The sequence below is a fragment of the Podarcis filfolensis genome (assembly GCF_964270895.1).
Source record: "Podarcis filfolensis genome assembly, chromosome: Z".
Lineage (NCBI taxonomy): Eukaryota > Metazoa > Chordata > Lepidosauria > Squamata > Lacertidae > Podarcis > Podarcis filfolensis.
The window spans coordinates 17194408-17213849 of record NC_139617.1 but is presented as its reverse complement, the minus strand read 5'-3'; the positions used below and the strand labels follow the sequence as shown (position 1 = coordinate 17213849).

Sequence of the window (19442 nt, the reverse complement as noted above, 5' to 3'; positions counted from 1 at the left end):
ACCCACAATCCACGAGGAGGATTCGGGAGCTTCCGGAAATGCTCGCCTATTTCCATCTGCGCAAGCGTCAGAGGGAGTCGCAGTACAGCTGCTCCGCTGTGCGTGGCGGGTTTGAGCGAGCGAAGAAGCGGCGCCATCGCAGATCTGCGGGTCTATCTAGGTCGGTCATGGCGTCCCCGTCGCGGAGGCTGCAGACCAAGCCGGTCATCACTTGCCTCAAGAGCATCTTGCTCATTTACAGCTTCGTGTTCTGGGTGAGCCCCTGTCGGGAGGAAAACCCCACCCCGAAGCCCACCTTGCTACTGGCCGCCCCACTGAACAATGGGTCCCTGCAGCTCACCCTTCTCTACCCCATAGACAGCAATGGGGCACGCTGCTCGTCCTGTCCTGGGGGGCAGCACTGCATCTTACACGCTCCCCCTTCCTATTCCCATAGGTAACAGGTGGGTAAATGCTCTCCCTTCTGAGACACCCCCACACTACAACCTCAAACTCACCCGCCCACCCCTTCGCTGCTGACTCCACAGATGTCGCGCTTGCTGTTCTTGTGTATAGCATGATGTATCGTCTCCTGCTGGCCCTACAAAGAACAATGACCCCCCCCCCCGGCACTCCAATCTCTCCCGTCCCATTCAGTGTTATAGAACAGATGGCAGCCCCCCCCCCCACGTATCTCCCCCTTCTGGCAACCTTTATAGACAACCATAGGGCAGGCTGGTTCCATATGCATTTGTGTAAGGGCGGAATGGGCCGGGGGGCGGGCGGCGTAATTGCAAGTTTTGAAAACTTTGTAACGTTGTGTTTAAAGTTGTTCTAACCTGCTCTGGGATCTTAGGGTGAAGGGAGGGCAATAAATTAAAAGAATAGCGATACTAATAAGGATGATGTAATCCTGTCCTATGCATTGAGTATAATGGGAGCATAGAGTTTTCTCTTCCGCTCTGCAAAGTCCATAGATAGCAGTCTATCCATACATAGCTGCCTCCAGCCACATTTTCCCCACATTTTTCTCTTCCTAGAACAATGTAGGACAGAAAATGCTTGCCTTGCACCTCTTTATCCCAAAGAGGACAGAGCCCTTACTCTAGACGTATAAAGCATTTTGCTATAATTATTTTTTAATATATCACCTCACTCTCTCTTACACCTTCCCCAGTTCCCCTTTGGAAATAACTACTGCTCTCTCTTCCTTCCCCTATGGTTCCCCTAACCTTATATGAGCAGCAACATGCAATACTCCTTGATTTCTCCTAGAGCCCCCCAAATGAAGGGTGGCTCTCCAGATACTGCTGTTCTCCAACTTCCACCATCTTTGACCATTGGCTTTGCTGGCTGGTGCTGATGGGATTTGGAGTCCAGGCATCACCTGGAGGACCACTGGTTAGTCACCTCTGTTGTAGAGAAGAATGGGGCACAGTTCCAGCCCTATAAAGGTTTTAAGGTATATTTGTGTAATTCTATCCTCCCCTCCGAACAATGACCTTCCGTATAGTTGGTAACTGTACACCTGGCCCCTCCCTTTCCTTTACAGTGCCTCTGAACCTGTAGGAAGAGAAATGAGACACGCACCCCACTCTGCATCTCATAACTCAATAGAGAATAATGGGGCAGGACCACTGTCCCCTATAGCTCCAATCTCAGCTCATCCCACAGACTCTTTTCACCTGTAGGAAGAGACATACTCTTTGCAGCTTCCACTCTTGTTTCTAGTGATCCAATAAAGAACAATACGGAAAACCCATCTTAGAAAGGTTTGTCGCCCTAGGAATGTTCTCTCCCTCCAGGCCCACTGAGAAGGACTATGCAGAAGTCAACTCTGCATGGACTTAGTTGGTGTGGGTGTGGGTGGGGAGAATGGCACCCCCCAGCTTGTTCCAGCAGTCTGAACCTCACATTATAGGAAAGAGCCTCTATCTCTCATAACCCTTCAGTGATATAATAACAAATCCCAATTTTCCAGCTCCACTCCTGGCGGTGGTGGCAGCTTAGCAGTGTGAGCATTGCACCCCTGTCTGTGGCACAGATGGCATAATGTGTGCTGGTGCGCTGATGTGCCTTTCTGTGCTAGAAAACCCTGTGGCAATTGGTTCTCTCTTTCCCTTTGCTCATTTTTTTTTTAATTTGCCCTTTTTGCTTTGTTGGCTTTTTTTTGGTTAGTAGCAAATAACATGTGGAATGCACTCTGTAATCCTGTCCTTTCCTTTCATCACTGCTGCTTCAGGCTTCTGAATCAGGTGAGTGTGGTTTTCTCAAGGAGCAGAGCCACTTTTCTCCTTGAGGCATGCAGGTTCTGTACCCCCTCTCTCTCCTCTCTCAAAAATAATTACAGGTTTTTATTTTTGTGCAAAGGAATAAAAAGACGCTTTTAAGTAAATAATGCAGAAAAGATAAAACAAGACCAATTCTCCATGGTTCTGATACAATACTAGATAAGTTTCTGTTTTAACGAAAGTGAATTTTGCAAGCCCACATAGAGTCATAGAATTGTAGAGTTGGAAGGGACCCCAAGGGTCATCTAGTCCCCTCGATATAGAGGGCAAGGTTCATGTTGATGTAACAGGGATGGGTCAAAATAAAAACCATGTTCAAACATCATTTCTGAGTGTAAATGAAATGGTCTTGCTGCGGTGCCCTGAGAAACAGTCCTCGGTTTGCCTCGCTGCTTCAAAAAACAGGCAATGGGAGAAAACCTTATGACAGGGAAAACAAATTCCCTCAGGTTACATACCTTTGGAATCCAGTCTGTGTTTATACATTGCTATGGGAACTTGAAAGACTTGAGCGGAACCAGCTTACACAGGTGTTTCTAGACTTGTAGCTTTGTTTTCTTCTGAGACCACAGAGAGCTCAGTGGTAACTCACCATATCCTTTTCACACAGAAAGTCTCAGGTTCAGTTGCCACCATCTCCAGTTTATTCAAATTATGTTTAAAATGTTTATTAGCTGCTCTTTATCCAAGGCTGCGTACAAAGATGTGAATAAAACTATCTGTAACAGCGTATAAATAATACTATATAAGAGCTAGCAAATAGACTTAAAAAATAAAGAGAAGGCAAAACCCCAACTAAAACATCACCTCAAATAAAGCGACAACCAAAAAGTTCTTAAAACTGGTGCTAGGACAAAGGATTTGGTTCCAAGTGACTTGAAAGGCCTCTGCTGGAAAACCTATGCCAGTCATAGTATAGTTTTCCAAATAGGTGAAAAAATGCCGGCTCCCTTGGCCTGAAAGCGAGATGAGCGCTGCAACCCCATAGTCGTCTTTGACTGGACTTAACCGTCCAGGGGTCCTTTACCCTTTTTTACCTAGTTTAGGGATGCAGGTGGCACTGTGGTCTAAACCACTGAGCCCCTTGGGCTTGGCAATTGGAAGGTCGGAGGTTCGAATCCCTACGATGGAGTGAGCTCCTGTTGCTCTTTCCCAGCTCCTGCCAACCTAGCAGTTCGAAAGCACACAGGGCCAAGTAGATAAACAGGTACCACTGCAGTGGGAAGGTAAATGGCATTTCCATGCGCTCTGGTTTCCATGATGGTGTTTCCATTGCGCCAGAAGCATCTTAGTCAAGCTGGCCACATGACCCGGAAAGCTGTCTGTGGACAAACACCGGCTCCCTTGGCCTGAAAGCAAGATGAGCGCCGCAACCCCATAGTCACCTTTGACTGGACTTAATGGTCCAGGGGTCCTATACCTTTTTTTTACCTAGTTTTCCAGATAGTCTGGCTTGGTAAAAGGTAAGAATGAGAAACCTGTGACCCTTCAGATGATGTTGGACTCAGCCATCAACCCAAGCCAACATAACCAATAGTCAGGGATTATGGGAGTTGTAGTCGAGAACATTCTGGACACATAAGGCTTTCTTTCTGGGTCTCTTCCTAGTGATGTTGCTTATTGCATGCCATCATCAAGTGGGGGGGGGGCGGGGGACACACGTGCCAGTCTTGTTCTGTGGAAAGTGGGATGGACGTTGACATGAACATTGGCAAGGGCTGGGACTTGCCTAGTTAAGCTAACGTGAATTTAGTTGCTCATTTTTATGCTTAGATCACAGGAAGGGGTTGAGGGTGAGGTAAGGGTAGATTTCTTCCTAACTCTTCTGTGTCTGCTTATGGGGCAGAATGGGGATTCATTGAGGCCCCACCTGAACTCTGCATTTAAAGCAGTTTCATACCGCTGTAAACAAGTCATGGCTTCCCCCAAAGAATTCTTGGAAGTATAATTTGTTAAGGATACAGAGGGAAGACCCTTATTCCCCTCACAGAGCTACCGTTCCCAAAGTTTGCTGGGAACTGCTCAACCACTCTGGAAATTGTAGTTCTTTGAGGGGAATGGGAGATGCCCTAAATCTCAACACCCTTAACAAACAACAATTTGGGGGGAAACCATGCCGTTTAAAGTGGTACTGTACGGTATAGCGCAGATGGGATCTTAGCATGAATCCTGCTATCGCTGATCATTAGGATGAATTAGCACATTGCAAAGGTGTGGACCTTTGTTTCATGCAGTGCTAGTTCTTTGTTAACTGGCTGTTAAAAAGTAAAATGTGTCTACAGAAACCTTTTACAAGTGGCTCATTGTGGCTAATGGAGTTGTCCTTCCCTCCCCCCACCCTCTCCTCCTAGTTCTCTGGCATCGTCCTTCTGGCAGTCGGCATCTGGGGGAAGGTAGGCCTGGAGGTGTATTTCTCCCTGTTAAATGAGAAGGCTACGAACGTCCCCTATGTCCTCATTGGCACCGGCACAGTTGTCGTCCTCCTAGGCACCTTTGGTTGTTTCGCGACATGTCGGGGAAGCACATGGATGCTGAAATTGGTAAGTATTAGGGGGCACAAGGTTGCAGCACCTGCCTTGAAACTCACAGGATTCCTCCAACTGTGGCATGTGGTGATAACTGCTATATCTCCCCATTCATCCATTTGAATGTTTTTAATGGCGTTTGCATGCTGTGGCTGTTTTCTGTCCACTATTGGAGCCCCTATGCCTCTGAATACCAGTTTCTGGTAGGGAAGAGCGCTGTTATGCTCAGGTCCCAGCAGATATATCTGTTGACATACTACATATAGTAGTCAGCAGAATGAAAACAATCCTCTTATTTTATTTTGGTCACATATACAAACGTAGATTCCTCAGTCCTCCAGTGCGGATGCTATTTGAAAACTTAATATGCAATTACATTGCTTTCAGAAGGGCATGTGAAATCTTGGCTAGGAATGGTCCCTCTTATTGAGATGCTGTCGCTGTCAAGAACAGGTGTTCCAAAAGATTTCCCTGTCTTACTGGGAATTTTTGTCCAAATGCCTATCGCCTTTCTGTATTCTACCCAAGTCACCATCTCTGGACCTGAATGGGCTTCCATAGTGGTAGTTCCCCATTTGTGAAATGCTCTCTTTAGGGAAGAATGCCTGGTATCATCACTGTCTGTTTTAACATTCCTATTTACCAGGGCATATTTTTTAAAGTGGGAAGGTAGTTATGTTAACAGCCTCATTGTGCTGATCCTTTAAGTGGGGTGGGTAGGACTTGTACTTTTAAAACATACTCTCCGATGAATGTTTTCATTGACTGCTGTTTTTAATCTGATTTTAATGTCTTTGCCATTTTATTTTTTACTGGGTAAGTTGCCCTGAGGCACTTGAGTGCAGAAATGCAATGAATAAATTAAATAAATCTCGATGGCAGAGCACATTTTGAAAACATCATCTAGTGTTGCTTTGCTCAGCCACTAGAGACTGGCTGTTCCAAATGGCCTTTCTTGGGTTTATCAGTATTCCAGCAGCTTCGGCTACCATAACGTATACTACCTCATGCAATTTTTGTTTTTACTCAGGGTAACCCAGTCTTTATCTAGATAACTAAACAGAGAAGTTTAACACAAACTCTTGACTTGTGCTGCAGCCTCCCACCCAAATATGGAGTTACGGAGCTCTACTTGCACAATTTTGCCACGGACCAGTGGTGCATTCAGTATAGATTCTCTGTGTAAATCATATGGCAGTAGCAGGATTGTAACTTTGCTGGTCTTGATCCTTCCTTTCTGTCCACAGTATGCCATGTTCTTAACTCTCATCTTCCTTGTTGTGCTTGTGGCTGCCATTGTGGGCTTCGTCTTCCGACATGAGGTGAGTTGGTGTTGCTTTGTTTTGTTTTTTTCCTTATCATTGGGATTGGTCAATACGGAATTGCTCCTTCCCCCTTCTTGCTTCATGCCGGTGACCATAACTTGCTTTAACTGAAAACAGGGTCTGTGCCATTGAGGTCAGTGTAACCCCCTAGACCAGCCTTCCTCAGCCTTGTGCCCTCTAGACAGTGGAGGCTGGTTCACTGGGTTAACCGGGGCACTGCCCTACTGATGCTCAGTCTGGCCTCAGCTTCCCCCACCTTCCTGCCTTCTTATTTACAGCCAGTCCAGGGGATGGGGGATGACACAGCCTGGGGCAGCTTCCTTGTCTTTAGTCTTAGTGTGGTCCCTGTAGAAGTCAGGAGAGGAATGGGGTCAAGAATAGAATTGGTTGACTCTGCTGTTGTAGGCTCTGGCTCCATCTCCTGTTGGGCTTCCTGCCTTCTGCCCAAGAGAAGAAGGCTCAGAACCTGGGAATGAGTGGTCAGAGGTGTGAAGAGGGTGGAGAAAATACAGGCAAGATGAAGGAGTCTCTGATTACCTGGGAAGGAACCTGGGGAAGAGGAGACTTAGGGAGCTATGGGAAGGCAGGGACCTTCAGTCCTTTCAGCTGTGTCCTTGGGGCAAGATGTACCAGGAAGAGTTGCTGTGCTCACTAGGCCTGGCCTCTTGAGGTGTTTTGTTTCTTTGAATAAAGATAGTTAACTTTCTGACACCGTGTGAGTTATTGCTGGCTTGCTCCTGCAAAATGCTTTTCATCCCTATCCACTGGCCATATTGGCTGGGGCCAGTGAGAATTGCCATCCAAAACACCTGGAGGGCACTAGGTTGGGGAAAGATGCTCTGCGTACCTAAGGAATGACATTTGTAGAAATGCTCCGAGTATGAACAACATTCAGCCATGGAGCAAGGAGTCTATTTTAACTGAATTACATAGCAGAAGCTGCTTCTTTTTTTAAAAAAAACAGAAACAAAACCTGACTAACAAGGACTACTTTGGAGTTCTTTGAATAAGGCTTTTCGTATGGAAATGGATATGTAGGTGCTGTACCCGAAATGTCATAACACAGGTGAACATCTGGCCCTTCAGCAAGAGGTTGCTGAACCATTGGCCATGGCTGAGGGGTGTTGTAGCTCAGCAACATCTGGAGGGCCAAAGATTTGCCACATCTGCCATAGTGCAAGTTTTGGAGGAGTGCCATCTCAGAACAGACACCTCTCCTCTCCAGTGAAGTGTGGAATGGTGGGTAAGAGTATTGGACTGCAACCTGGGAGACCAGGGTTAAAATTGCCACTCAGCCAGGGTTGTCATGAGGGTAAAATGGGGAAAGGATGAAACTATATGTGCCACCTTGAGCTCCTTGGAGGAAAAGTGGGATATAGATATATAATTATAAGTGTAAGAGGAACTGCCGCCTCTTAGGGGTCTCCAACCACTGCACATGAATGGAGTGTGCTTTTTCACTTAAAACTTGATTGATTTATTCCTGTGCAAAATGAACACCAGATTGACTAATATTTCCTTAATTAGGTCATGGCCTCTCTCTCTCTGCAAGCAATTATCATTTATCATTTTCTCCTCAGATTAAAGACAGCTTTAAGAATAACTTTGAAGCTGCCATGAAGTCCTACGATGGGACCAAAGATGAACGCAGCAAAGCGGTTGATACCATTCAGAGCACAGTGAGCATTCACCTCTCTTTTTTCAACTGGCCTAAATCTGGCATATTCAGTATACTGGCCTAATCTTGGTATATTACGCGTGCTCTTCTCTTTATGGAGGTGCCAGCGGTTAAAAAGGGGCCTGTACTACAAAGTGGGGTGCAGAGGAAGAAAGAGAACAAAAAATGCCTGTCACAGAGACCCACTGGGGTATCTTCCTTTGCCTGATGTCCCCCCTCATGCTTGCAAGAGGTATCCCATGTCCTAAACACAGTTGGAGGTGGAGCTGTTGCTGTTTCTGCCTCAGCAGGTGTTCTGTGCGAAAGGCAAATCTTCAGCTTACAAAGCCCAAACTCTCTGTGGCCAAAGCACTGGGGCAGCAGTAGTGACACCACGGCTCGGTAGAGTCTGCCCCCCCCCAACTTGGTCAATGAGGGTTTGGTTCTCCTCTTTGCTGCCCTGCTTGAAGAAGTCATCCCTACTCTACGCCAGGACTGAGGAACCTTTTTTTTTTTTTTTTTTTACATTGAGGACCACACTCCCTAGGACAAAAAATGGGGAACTTGCATTCCTCCAGATGTTGTAGGGCTCTTGATTCCCATCAACCCCAGGGCTAGCAGCATGGCTAGGAGTCAGGGATGATGGGAGCTGGAGTCCAGCAACATCTGGAAGGGTCACAGTTTTTGCACAGTTTTTGGAGTCAGAAGTGAACAGGACCAGAGCCAAAGAGAATGGAGCTACATTTTCTTTATTTCTTGGCTTCCATGCTGCATAGGAAGAAAAATATATCTTCCTCCCTTTCATGCACAGGATTGCAGTAGGCTGTGGGTTTGGAGCTGCACAGTGGGATCAGGACCAAAGACAGATAGTTTATCCATTTATACCAGGGATGGAGACCTCCAGATATTGCTTGTTTCCAGCTCTCATCATCCCTGATGGTTGGTTGTGGTGGCAGGGGCTGATGGGAGATGGAGTCCACAACATCTGGGGAGTTACAGGTCCCTCTGTCCTGAAGCTATACATTTTATTTCTTGCTGCGATGAAATGCATGTCGGCATGGGGTGTAAGTGAAAGACAGCAGAGCAGAAAAGAGTTAGACTGCTGAAAGATGCAGAATTCCAACCAGACTGGATTTTTAAAAAAAACGGTTATTATTTTATTTGTAGAAGTTCAATACAGTTTAGCATAATGCAAATCTAAGCCATTTATGCTAAAATAAAAATGCAACTATGTTCAATAACCTTTTCTAAAAACAAGGTTTAAAAAAGCCCACAAGTGTAAGAATGTATAAAAATGAATGAATTGAAGAGTCCAAAAGGGCTCAAGGACAAAACAAATTTTTAAGAGGTGTTAAAGGACTTTACTGTCTCTACTTCATGACTTATTTGAGGGAAAGAATTCCAGAATGGAACAACCAGCAGGGAGAGTCTCCTGGGAGGATTTTAAAGATCAGCTTGGCCTATCTAGGGGAGGTGGTCTGCTAAAGTTGCCCCCTGGCAAATTATTTGTTTGGTGGGTGAACATGTGGAGATCATCAGAAGCAGTCACGTGTGTGTGTGTGTGTGTGTAGCTGTGCAGATTGGGGTGAAAGGGTATTTTGGTTTTATTTCAGAGGAATGCGGGACTGGAGTATGCTAGCCAAATGGTGTCATTCATTATATGTGGCCTCCTCGTGTGGGTGGGAGGTCTTGGACATGCCTTTTTAAAAAATAATAAATATGGGTGTTTTTTAGCTTTTAAATTTATGTTGGCTTTAATATATGTTTGTAATAGGCTTTGAGTTACTTTTTGTTATAACCCCCCCCTAAATAATAATAATAATAATAATCTCTCTTGTCCTATACAGCTGCACTGCTGCGGTGTCTCGGACTTCTCCGACTGGAATCGAACTGCCTATTATAAACAGAAAGGGATTCCTATGAGCTGCTGCAAGTCTCTGGGGAATTGCACTATAGACGATTTGAAGAATCCAGCAATAGCAAAGGGGAAGGTGTATGAGCATGTAAGCCAACACAAAGCTGTCCCCTTCCGTGTGGCTTGGATGAAGGGGCTTACATGGAGGCGCAGGTTACAGCAACAGCCAAGGCGTCGTTTTTCCACCTTCGCCGCATCAAGCAGTTGGTCCCTTACCTTTCCCGCCCCGACCTGGCCACAGTGATCCATGCGACGGTCACCTCCCGGCTTGACTGCTGTAATTCTGCCCTTGAAGTTGTCCCAGAAACTCCAGCAGGTGCAGAATGCTGCAGCGAGGCTCCTCACGGGATCTCTGCCATGGGAGCTTATTCACCCAGTGCTTTTCCAGCTGCACTGGCTCCCGGTGGAGTACAGGGTCAGATTTAAGGTGCTGGTTTTGACCTTTAAAGCCCTTCATGGCCTAGGACCCTCATAGCTATGGGACCGCCTCTCCCGGTATGCCCCACGGAGGACCTTAAGGTCCATAAATAGCAACACCCTAGAGGTCCCGGGCCCTAAGGAAGTTAGCTTAGCCTCAACCAGAGCCAGGGCCTTTTCAACAATGGCTCCGGCCTGGTGGAACGCTCTGTCTCATGAGACCAGGGCCCTGCGGGATCTGATTTCTTTCCGCAGGGCCTGTAAGACAGAGTTGTTCCATCTGGCCTTTGGCTTAGAATCAGTTTGATTCCCTCTGCCCCTTTCTTTTTCCTTTCTCCTGTGAAGAGGCTGCATCCTCATGTTTTAATGTTGTGTTTTAATTTTTTTTAAATTGTATTTTAATCAACTTGATTTTATTATTGGTTGTTAGCCGCCCTGAGCCCAGTCTTGGCTGGGGAGGGTGGGGTATAAATAAATAAATTATTATTATTATTATTATTATTATTATTATTATTATTATTATTATTAACAGGCCAGGAGGAGCTGCTGTAATAATGAAGCTTTAGCCTCTGGCGAAAAAGAAGAACCCAGTCATCTCTAGAGATAGTGTAGGACTGCAGACAAGAAATAGGGAACTAATTGCCTGCGGACACACATTTCTCTTTGTGGGGAAGCAATGAAACACACATGCTAATTATTGTGTTTAATTCCAGATCCCTTAAGTAGAAACTGCGGACTTAATGTCTGCGATCTATGGGATGTGACAGCAAGAAGCAGGCCACTATGGTGGAGCAGCTAAGGTTATTTCAAGGCCATCAGAGCTGTTTTGAATCCCTTCCCCCACGATGTTCCACTGTTTGGTATGGCTGATAAGGGGATATAGTCTTCCTGCCATGAACGGGGAGCAATAGTTTGTTTTAAATTACACCGCAATAAAGGACCTGTATTGAGGTCAAAAACATTAATATTGACACAGCCTCTGTCAGATCAGTGGACATCCTGCTGTGAAGTCCTTTGCTAACTTAAGATGCTTGGGTCCATTGAGGACTGTAAGTGCTTCCTATTTTTCATGAGTAGGAGTTGCCTGGTAGCTTGAATAACCATGTTACCCCCCCTCCCCTCTCTCTCCTCCCCCCCTTCCCGTTTGTAGGGTTGTTTCAGGCTGGTGATACAGACAATGGACTCCAAAATGGGCATTGTAGCAGGGATCTCCTTTGGCGTTGCTTGCTTCCAGGTAAAGTTTTTGATGGTGGTTCAGCTGACCCTCTTCTGCCCTAATAGACTTGTATTCGTTCTCTCCCCACCCTGCTGGCAAATCTGGAGGCAGCCAGTTGATAATACCTTCCATTCCCGCACCCCCTTTCACATAACTCAGACTGTTCGCTCCATGCCAGGAAACATACTGTGTGTGGCCAGGTTGCCACTCACAGCATGGCCATGTGGGTGGCATGCACCAGCCTGATTTTTGCAGCACGCTGGCAACATGAAAATAGCAGTGTTAAGTGGTGCTGTTTGCTGCCAAATCCTGCTGGGAACCTGGATACTTAGGACTCAAAAACACCTGTCTAGAGCAGCTATAAGCAAGAGCTTAAGCAACCCAGGCATAGCATAGTCCAGCTTAAAACACTTCGCATGGCAGTAAATGAGCCACAGCTGTTCACTTATGTGAAGCAGTGGATCACAGAGATAAAATTCCTCTGGGAATTGTAGCCTGGTGAGGGGAATGGGCGTCTCCTAGCAACTCTCAGCACCCTTAACAAACTACAGTTCCCAATAAGCCTCTGAGCAGCTGATGTCAAACTCTGAGTGGTCTGCCATTCGTGTAGTGATGTGGTCCAGCCCTGCTTAGCATCAGTGGTGCTGGATACTCTTCCTGTCTTCCTTTGCTAGGTACTAAGCTGCCACATCAGCAAAGAGTATTAGAAGACAAGAGCCCACGAAAAACTATGGACACCATCTCTTACTGTGCTATCATGTTAGCCCCCAGCTATGTGACTCATTGCAACCTTTGTTCTCTCTGCTTTAGATGGGCTGAAAGTAATTTATGGGGAGCCTTTGCTCTTTGGGTGCAAAATGACTGCAAAATTATATCTGCAGGGCTGCCAGTCATGCCTACCCAGATGTCCACATGTTTTTAGTGGATTTGGGTTTTGCCCATCAGGTTTCTTCTGCTGAAAGATTATACTTTGGCAAACTTTGGGTTGATGCATCGCTTCTGCATAGCCAGAATGGCTCTGTTCCACTTCCCCTGTCAAAGGCATTATGTTCCTGAATATCAGTTGCTTGGAATCTCAGGTGGGCAGAGTGTTGTCCTCAGGTCCTAGTTGCAGGCTTTCCACAGGCATCTGGTCAGCCTTTGTGAGAACAGGAAGCTGGACTAGATGATGCAGTAGGTCCTTTGTTCTTATGTTCTATCAGTGGTTCCATGTTGGCTATAACATTGTTAGCACCCACTTAGCTGTGTTTGCGCTTAGTCAGTGGTGTCCAAACTTTTTTCAAAAGAGGGCCAGATTTGATGAAGTGAAGGGCCGTGAGGGCCAACCAAAGATGTTAACCTTTTTTTAGGATTGAAGTTGTTGAGGTTTTTTTAGGATTTTACCCCAGGAAATTGCCACAGGGGCCAGATTAAACCGACCAACAGGCCGGATTAGGCCCCCGAAACGGACTTTGGACATGCCTGCTCTTAGTGTTCAAATACTATAGTTTTTCCAAGGATCTTTCTCAATCCAAGACTCAATTGGACACTTCCTGTTTTCCTGTTCCTTTTCCATTGCCTTTGGCAACATTGCTAACAAGCAACAATACCATAAATGTGTGGCCTTTCCCCCTCTATAATGTTTCAGAAAAGGTTCTGCCTCAGGCACAGATATAGAAAATACAGTGTCTGTCTCTTCTGGTCTGACTGCTTTTGCACTGTCAGGAAATGAAGAGGCCACCTTGAGAGAAAGCTTGAGAGGGTGCTCTGTTTCCATGCAAGTGGGTATACTTGGATCATCAGCGAAATACAATTTTAAGTTGTTTTTTAAAAAATATTTGAGGAACTCTCCAATGAAATTAGCTCTTGTGCATCCTGCAGTGTTAAGGGTATTTTGATTCAGATTGCAGCAGGCAGAGCCAGTCCGTATGAGGCGGTAGAATTTTCTACTTCAGCTGAGATGCTGTTTTTCAAAATGCTCCCCTAAGTTAAAAAAAAAAGTCTTTGTCTCCAATGTGACAGAGTACAACCTTCATCAGAGACACGTCTCCATGTGCCTCACCCAAGGGAGATATGGAGGAGGCCTGTGTGAGAAGTGTTTTTTTCCCCCAGTGGTAGCTCCTGTCTGTTGAATGCTGCCCCAGGAAAACATGCCTGGCACCATCATCATCAGTTTTTACATGCTAGGCTAAGACATCTTTATTTATCTAGCGTTTTGGTGCTTGTTTAGCCTCAAGTGCCTTTAATAGTTTGGGTGAAGTGGAGGTAGGACTTGCTTTTCTTAGTGCATTATTCGACAAGCATTTTAGGAATTTTGTATTGTACATTTTTAATTTATTTTATCTGCCTGTACTTTCTGTTATTGTTAAGCCACTTCAGGCTGGAGTCATCTAAATAGTTGCACTAGCAGGAGCCAGCACAGGTCCTGCTAGCATGCTGGGGCTTTCCCCCTTCTCCTCTCCCTTCAGCCTCCCAAAACCAGCTCTGAGAGGTCAGGAGAACCCCAGAACCATATATGGGGTAGGGGTGGAGAGGGGAGACCATTCCACCAAGCAAGCAGACAGGCTTGTCCTGTTGGAGCAATCTGCTTAGCTTCGAATCCAACCTTTGGTATAAGAGCAACTAACAGATGCAATAAATCATAGCAGTAATAACGATGGTGTGCTGGCTTTTTAAAGCTAGGCAATATTTTTTTACACGGGAGAGTTTTCAAGAACATGACTTGCCCCCTTTCAATCTTTTTTATGTGCTACTGTCATCAACTTCCAGGGGACTGGCCGATAGATGGAATTGGCATTTTTATTATTGGTAAACATCGCCTGTTCCCTCTTGTTTCTTTTAATACCTTGTACTGTATCTCTATGCTGTACACTAGTAGTTTTAAACTGCTTAAGGTTAGCAGTGTTGGCTGAAAAGCTGGATGTGAATCAGGGGTGCAGAAAACTGCAGCCATCTAGGTGTTGCAGGACTTCAGCTTTCATCGTCCCTGACATGTTGTCTGGTGCTGATAAGAGATGCAATCCAATGAAATAGACGGACCACAGGTTCCCCACCTCCTATAAAGGAATAAATACCAGGATTTTGCCCCCTTACCATGGCGCCAGGTGCAGAAGGGCTCTTAGCGTCTGGCTTCCACGCTCCTTGCAGCCATGAAAGTTCAATTACATAAACAGGCAAAGATAACCATATAATCTCCATGAAATGGTAGATTATGCATGGTGTGTAGGCTGACAAGTGAGGACACCAAGAATTCCTATTCATATTAAGATATTTTCCCTTATCTACACCAAAGGTTGAACGAAATAGGTTGTTGGGGACTTCTTTCATTTTTTGAAACCTCACCCCACTTTTAGCTTATATAAGCAGCTGCTGGTTCCATTCGATTTGGTCTTTCGCCACAGCAGCTGGCAGAGGGCTAGAGCTCTCAGCTGTGGAATGTCAAGCATTTAACTTGTCACTGTCCGGCTAACTCTGCCTCTTCCTTCTCTTTTCAGCTGGGGGGGATTGTCCTTGCCTGTTGCCTGTCCCGGTCGATTACAAATAATCAGTATGAGATGGTTTAACCAGCAAGCCTGCCGGCTTGCAACTCACTACAAGGTATGAGCCTCTTTGCTGTGATGCCGTCCTCGCTGCATCTTGCCTTATTTGCTGCCTGGCACTTTACTTGCAGTGCTGTGTGCATCTTGCGAGTTCATGCAGCTGTAGATTTCGACACAGTATTGCGTGCTCCCAAAAACCTTAGCTTCCATTTAATTTTTTTAAAGCAAGTTTCTAGTCCTTATGGGGGTGAAGTTAGGCTAGAAACTGCTTTTGTGATGCTTGGTGAAAACTAGGACCGAGAGCTGGGAAGGTTTCAAAAGGTTTAAGGTCTCCAGGTTTCATAGGGTCTTTAGTGCTCTCCTAAATCAGCAGAAGAGAATATGTAGGTTAAGCAGTTCAGTAGCTGAAGTTCCCACTGGACAGCCTAGGTTGTCCTTCTGCATATGAGCAGCCTTATACAAAGTGAAACTACTGGTCCTGTGATCCTGGTGCAATGGGCTTCCTGTGCCACAGAGGGCCTTCTTTAGTGAAACGCATTTTTCAGACTCAGTACTGCACAGCTTCACTTCGCAACATAAATGCATCTTGCGCTTGTGATTTCTGCATTTGCCAAAGCCCCACAAATGCAATGCCCCTGCGTAAACCTGTGGTGCAGCATCTCAAAAAGCATATTGTAGAGCTGGCAGAAGTGTTAAAAAAAGAGCAACCAAAATAATCAGGGGCTGGAGCAACATTCCTATGAGGAAATGTTACAAATTTTGGAACTTTTTAAACTTCAGAAAAAAGGGAGATGATACAGGTGCATAGAATTATGCATTGTGTATAGAGAAAGTGTGGGACGCGGGTAGCGCTGTGGGTTAAACCACAGAGCCTAGGACTTGCCGATCAGAAGGTCGGTGGTTCGAATCCCCACGACAGGGTGAGCTCCCGTTGCTCGGTCCCAGCTCCTGCCAGCCTAGCATTTTGAAAGCACGTCAAGTGCAAGTAGATAAATAGGTACCGCTCCGGAGGGAAGGTAAATGGCGTTTCCGTGCGCTGCTCTGGTTCACCAGAAGTGGCTTAGTCATGCTGGCCACATGACCCGGAAGCTGTACACCGGCTCCCTCGGCCAATAAAGCGAGATGAGCACCGCAACCCCAGAGTCATCCGCGACTGGACCTAATGGTCAGGGGTCCCTTCACCTTTACTTTATAGAGAAAATGGCTAGAGGATCTTTTCTCTCTCGCTCTCTTACAATACTAGAACTTGGTGGGTATCCATTGATATCCACTGAATGATTCAGTGGAAGTGCTTATTTACACATTGCGTGGTTAAAACTATGGGATTCACCCCCATGAGAAGTGGTGCATTTTCAGGCAAATGCATGGAAGATAGGTCAGCTACTAGCCGCAGCAAGTCCCTGCGTGCCAGCCATTAGGGAACAACATCCAGAGAGGACCATTACTTCCCTGCCCTGGTCCTGTGACTCTTGGAAAGCATCTGGCCGACTCCTGTGGGAAACTGGAAGGTCTAAACAAACTTCTGGCCTGATGGGCTCTTCCATATGCTCATGACTATGATGGATGCAGCTTAGAAACATAGGGTTGTATCCAATGTTGTACTCAGAGTAGACCCATTAAGATGCATGAACATGGCACATTTAGGTCCATTAATTTCAGTTGGCTCTACTCTGAGTAGAACGTAGCTGGATGCAACCCATGACAATATAGGAAGGTGCCTTATCACACAGTTGGCCTATCTAGCTCAGTAGTCTGCACTGGTTGGCAGCTGCTCTTCAGGATTTAGGACAGGAGTCTCTCCCAGCCCTACCTAGAGATGTTGGGGATTTGAACCTGAGACCTTCTGCATGAAGATACTCTACTAATGAGCTATGACCCACCCCCAGTTTGAACAAGACTGTACCATGTTGTTGTTTTTACTGCAAAAGACTAACTCTGGAATCTCAACCCTGCAAGTTCTAATCTGTCCCCCCCCCCTTTTTCCCATTCTTTGCTTTCAGAATTTTGGGACACTTTATAGTAAGTTATACATAGTTTTGGGAACCCACTCCTTGGCAGGCTCAAGCTACTGAAATCCTGTTTGATCAGACTGCTCTCGACCTGTTCACTGGAGAGGACCGGATGTCACAAGAGGTGTTACTCTGCTTTATGATGATGTTGTTTGTGCTATTCTGAAGGAGTGCTGTAAGGGACAATTTGTGTAGGGTAGATGGTTAACACAGCTCCTCTAGGCAGGGGTGCTGGCTGGCTGGCTGACTGCATGGCCCCAGCTGGGCTGTGCATTGTGGAATTTGTCTTCCTCTGTAGCTTGCAAATTCTTGAGCACACTAGCTTTAAGAAAGGGTGGGTTGGGGGAGAGGGTTTCTGGTAGAGCTGTCCATGGAGTTAAGAAAGCTTAGTTGCCTAGTCATCCACATTTAAAATTCTGTTCCTTCAAATATGCATTATTTTAAAACTCCTAGTGATGTAAGCGCGATAACTTAGAATTTCAGAAAGAAGCCCTTTCCTTCAGCTTGTTTCATTTCCCTACGGCAGAAACAACCAGAACCAAAGTAGCCTGAGAAAAAACAACACTTAACTTCCATTACTTCACAGCCCCTCCAGTTATGTCTTCCTAAATTTAAGGCTGGACTGCTGTCATGTGTTTAGGTAGGCTGCTCTTGCTGACAGCTTAGAGGCTTCAGCCAGTGCAAGATGCTGAGACCCTGCTTTCTGAAGGAGGTTTTTCATGTGGAGCACACGATAACCAGTGCTTCAGTGCCTTTGCCAGCTCCTTGTTGGCTTCTGAGACCAGTAGAAGACGCTGGTTAAGAACAATAATTCCCTAATAGCCTGAGCCCCGCTTACATCAGAGACTACCTCCTCTCCTCTCTTTAAGACCACCCCCACCTTACCTTTTAAGATCAACCAGCAATGTTCTCTTAAGTACACTGCATACTGTATCAGGTTGGCCGTGCCGGGCACAGAGCTGCTCTTAGTGTTTGAATTTTATTCCTTTGATATTTGCCAAAGCCCCAGTCTGTGTGTCTTCTGGAAAGGCTGTGAAACGGTTGGTTGACCCTAATAAATATTTTATTGGAAGTGGTCTGAGTGCCCTCTCCAAGATCCTAGCTTTTGATGGTCAAGGTAGGGTATAAGGAGTGCATGGTTAGATACTCTTAAGATGGAAATAGGATGGGCTAGAAGTCCACTGGGTGCTTTGCCTCGCAGTCAGCCCATGGCTCTGCCATTTGGTTTTGGATGTCGTAGTGAAGCAAAGCAGCTGATGTAACACTAAGACCACATTTGCACAGCTCAGATGAATTGACTCTTAAGGCTGCACTCCTAAACTCCTTTACCATGGAGCAGTTCCCAGCGGGGCTAAACCTCTGAGGAGCCATAGCATAGGATTGCAGTGTAAAGATGCTTGAAGTCCTGCATTTTTTCTGGGAATCAAAAGTAAGGAGGGAGCCAAAGCATCTGTTGGAAAAAGGAGCACCTGGTCTTTCTTCAGTGGTTTTTCTTGGTTGCCAGGGAAGGAGCTACTCTTCCCCTCTTCCAAGACTGCTTCTTGCCAACCATTCCTCCCCGAATATCTCCAAATGGTGTACCTCGTTTGCTCATGTGAACACGGCCAAAATAACTTATTCTGCTGAGTGCTAGTTCTCGGTAGGGTTTTTCACAACTGCTTTCTTTCTTTGGAAAGCAACCTCCTAGCTTTATAGGCACATAAAATGCCTTGGCGAAGGTAGCAGCCCTTGCTCGTTCACTTCAGCTTCTTCTCTGCCTCATTCTCCCTTTCCCTGAAATTGGAGCCAGGAGCAGCAAAAAAGGGAATTGCGTGTGGGTGTGTGCCTGTTGAAATAAGCACAGCCCTTTCAGCCTACCTCCTCATCCTACCCTGAATTATTCTTTCCCCGACTTGAGATTTTGATACAGCATTTTTTTTAATGTATTTTGTTAAAGCTTTGTAAAATTGGGCTAGAGTGATCTTTTTGTGTGTGTGTGTGTGTGCGTGGGTAGACTGCGAGGCTCTGCAGGAGGATATCTTTAGCCTTCGCAGTCCCCGCCCTGCTGGGTTCGGTATGATTTCCATCATCAGTATTACACAACACTTTGGACACATGTTGTTGTTTTTGTATTAAATGGGAAATCCTTCTTGTCTTGAAAGCAGAATAAACAATTGCATACTTCCATTCTGGTGTTCGTAGTTTTGTCTGGTGATTCTTGAGAAACAGTTTCCGCTTGGTAAATGCTTTGCTTCTCTTGTACTGACCAGCTGTGTGTGTGTGTGTGTGTGTGTGTGTGTGTGTGCGCGTTGGCTGGGAAGTGGCATTTCTGAGCAGTTGGTTGTGTGTGGTGGGAGTGGGTTGATCAGAACCGAATGAGGTGGCTTCTGAACCACAACAATTGGGCTCGCTTTGCAGTCATTTCATCGAAGGACATTGCTGGTGGGAAATGTGGAAAATCTGAATGGTGCTGTGTGTGTGTGTGTGTGTGTGAGAGAGAGAGAGAGAGAGAGAGAGAGAGAGAGAGAGAGAGAAGATGCTTGGGGCATCTTTGGGTCTTTTACCACCATTTGGGTATGTAGGTGCATGTAGACACCTGATAATCTATAAG

The 19442-nt window shown here is 45.9% G+C and overlaps 1 protein-coding gene across 1 annotated transcript; it reads left to right on the top strand.

Moving 5' to 3' along the window:
• Positions 1-52: 52 nt before the first annotated feature.
• Positions 53-19018, top strand: TSPAN6 (tetraspanin 6). The gene is made up of 8 exons (XM_083596116.1): positions 53-254; positions 4622-4810; positions 6043-6117; positions 7701-7799; positions 9625-9780; positions 11260-11343; positions 14799-14901; positions 16844-19018. The coding sequence occupies exons 1-7, from the start codon at positions 168-170 to the stop codon at positions 14865-14867; spliced, it is 759 nt and encodes a 252-aa protein (XP_083452242.1). The 5' UTR covers positions 53-167; the 3' UTR covers positions 14868-14901; positions 16844-19018.
• Positions 19019-19442: the final 424 nt, after the last annotated feature.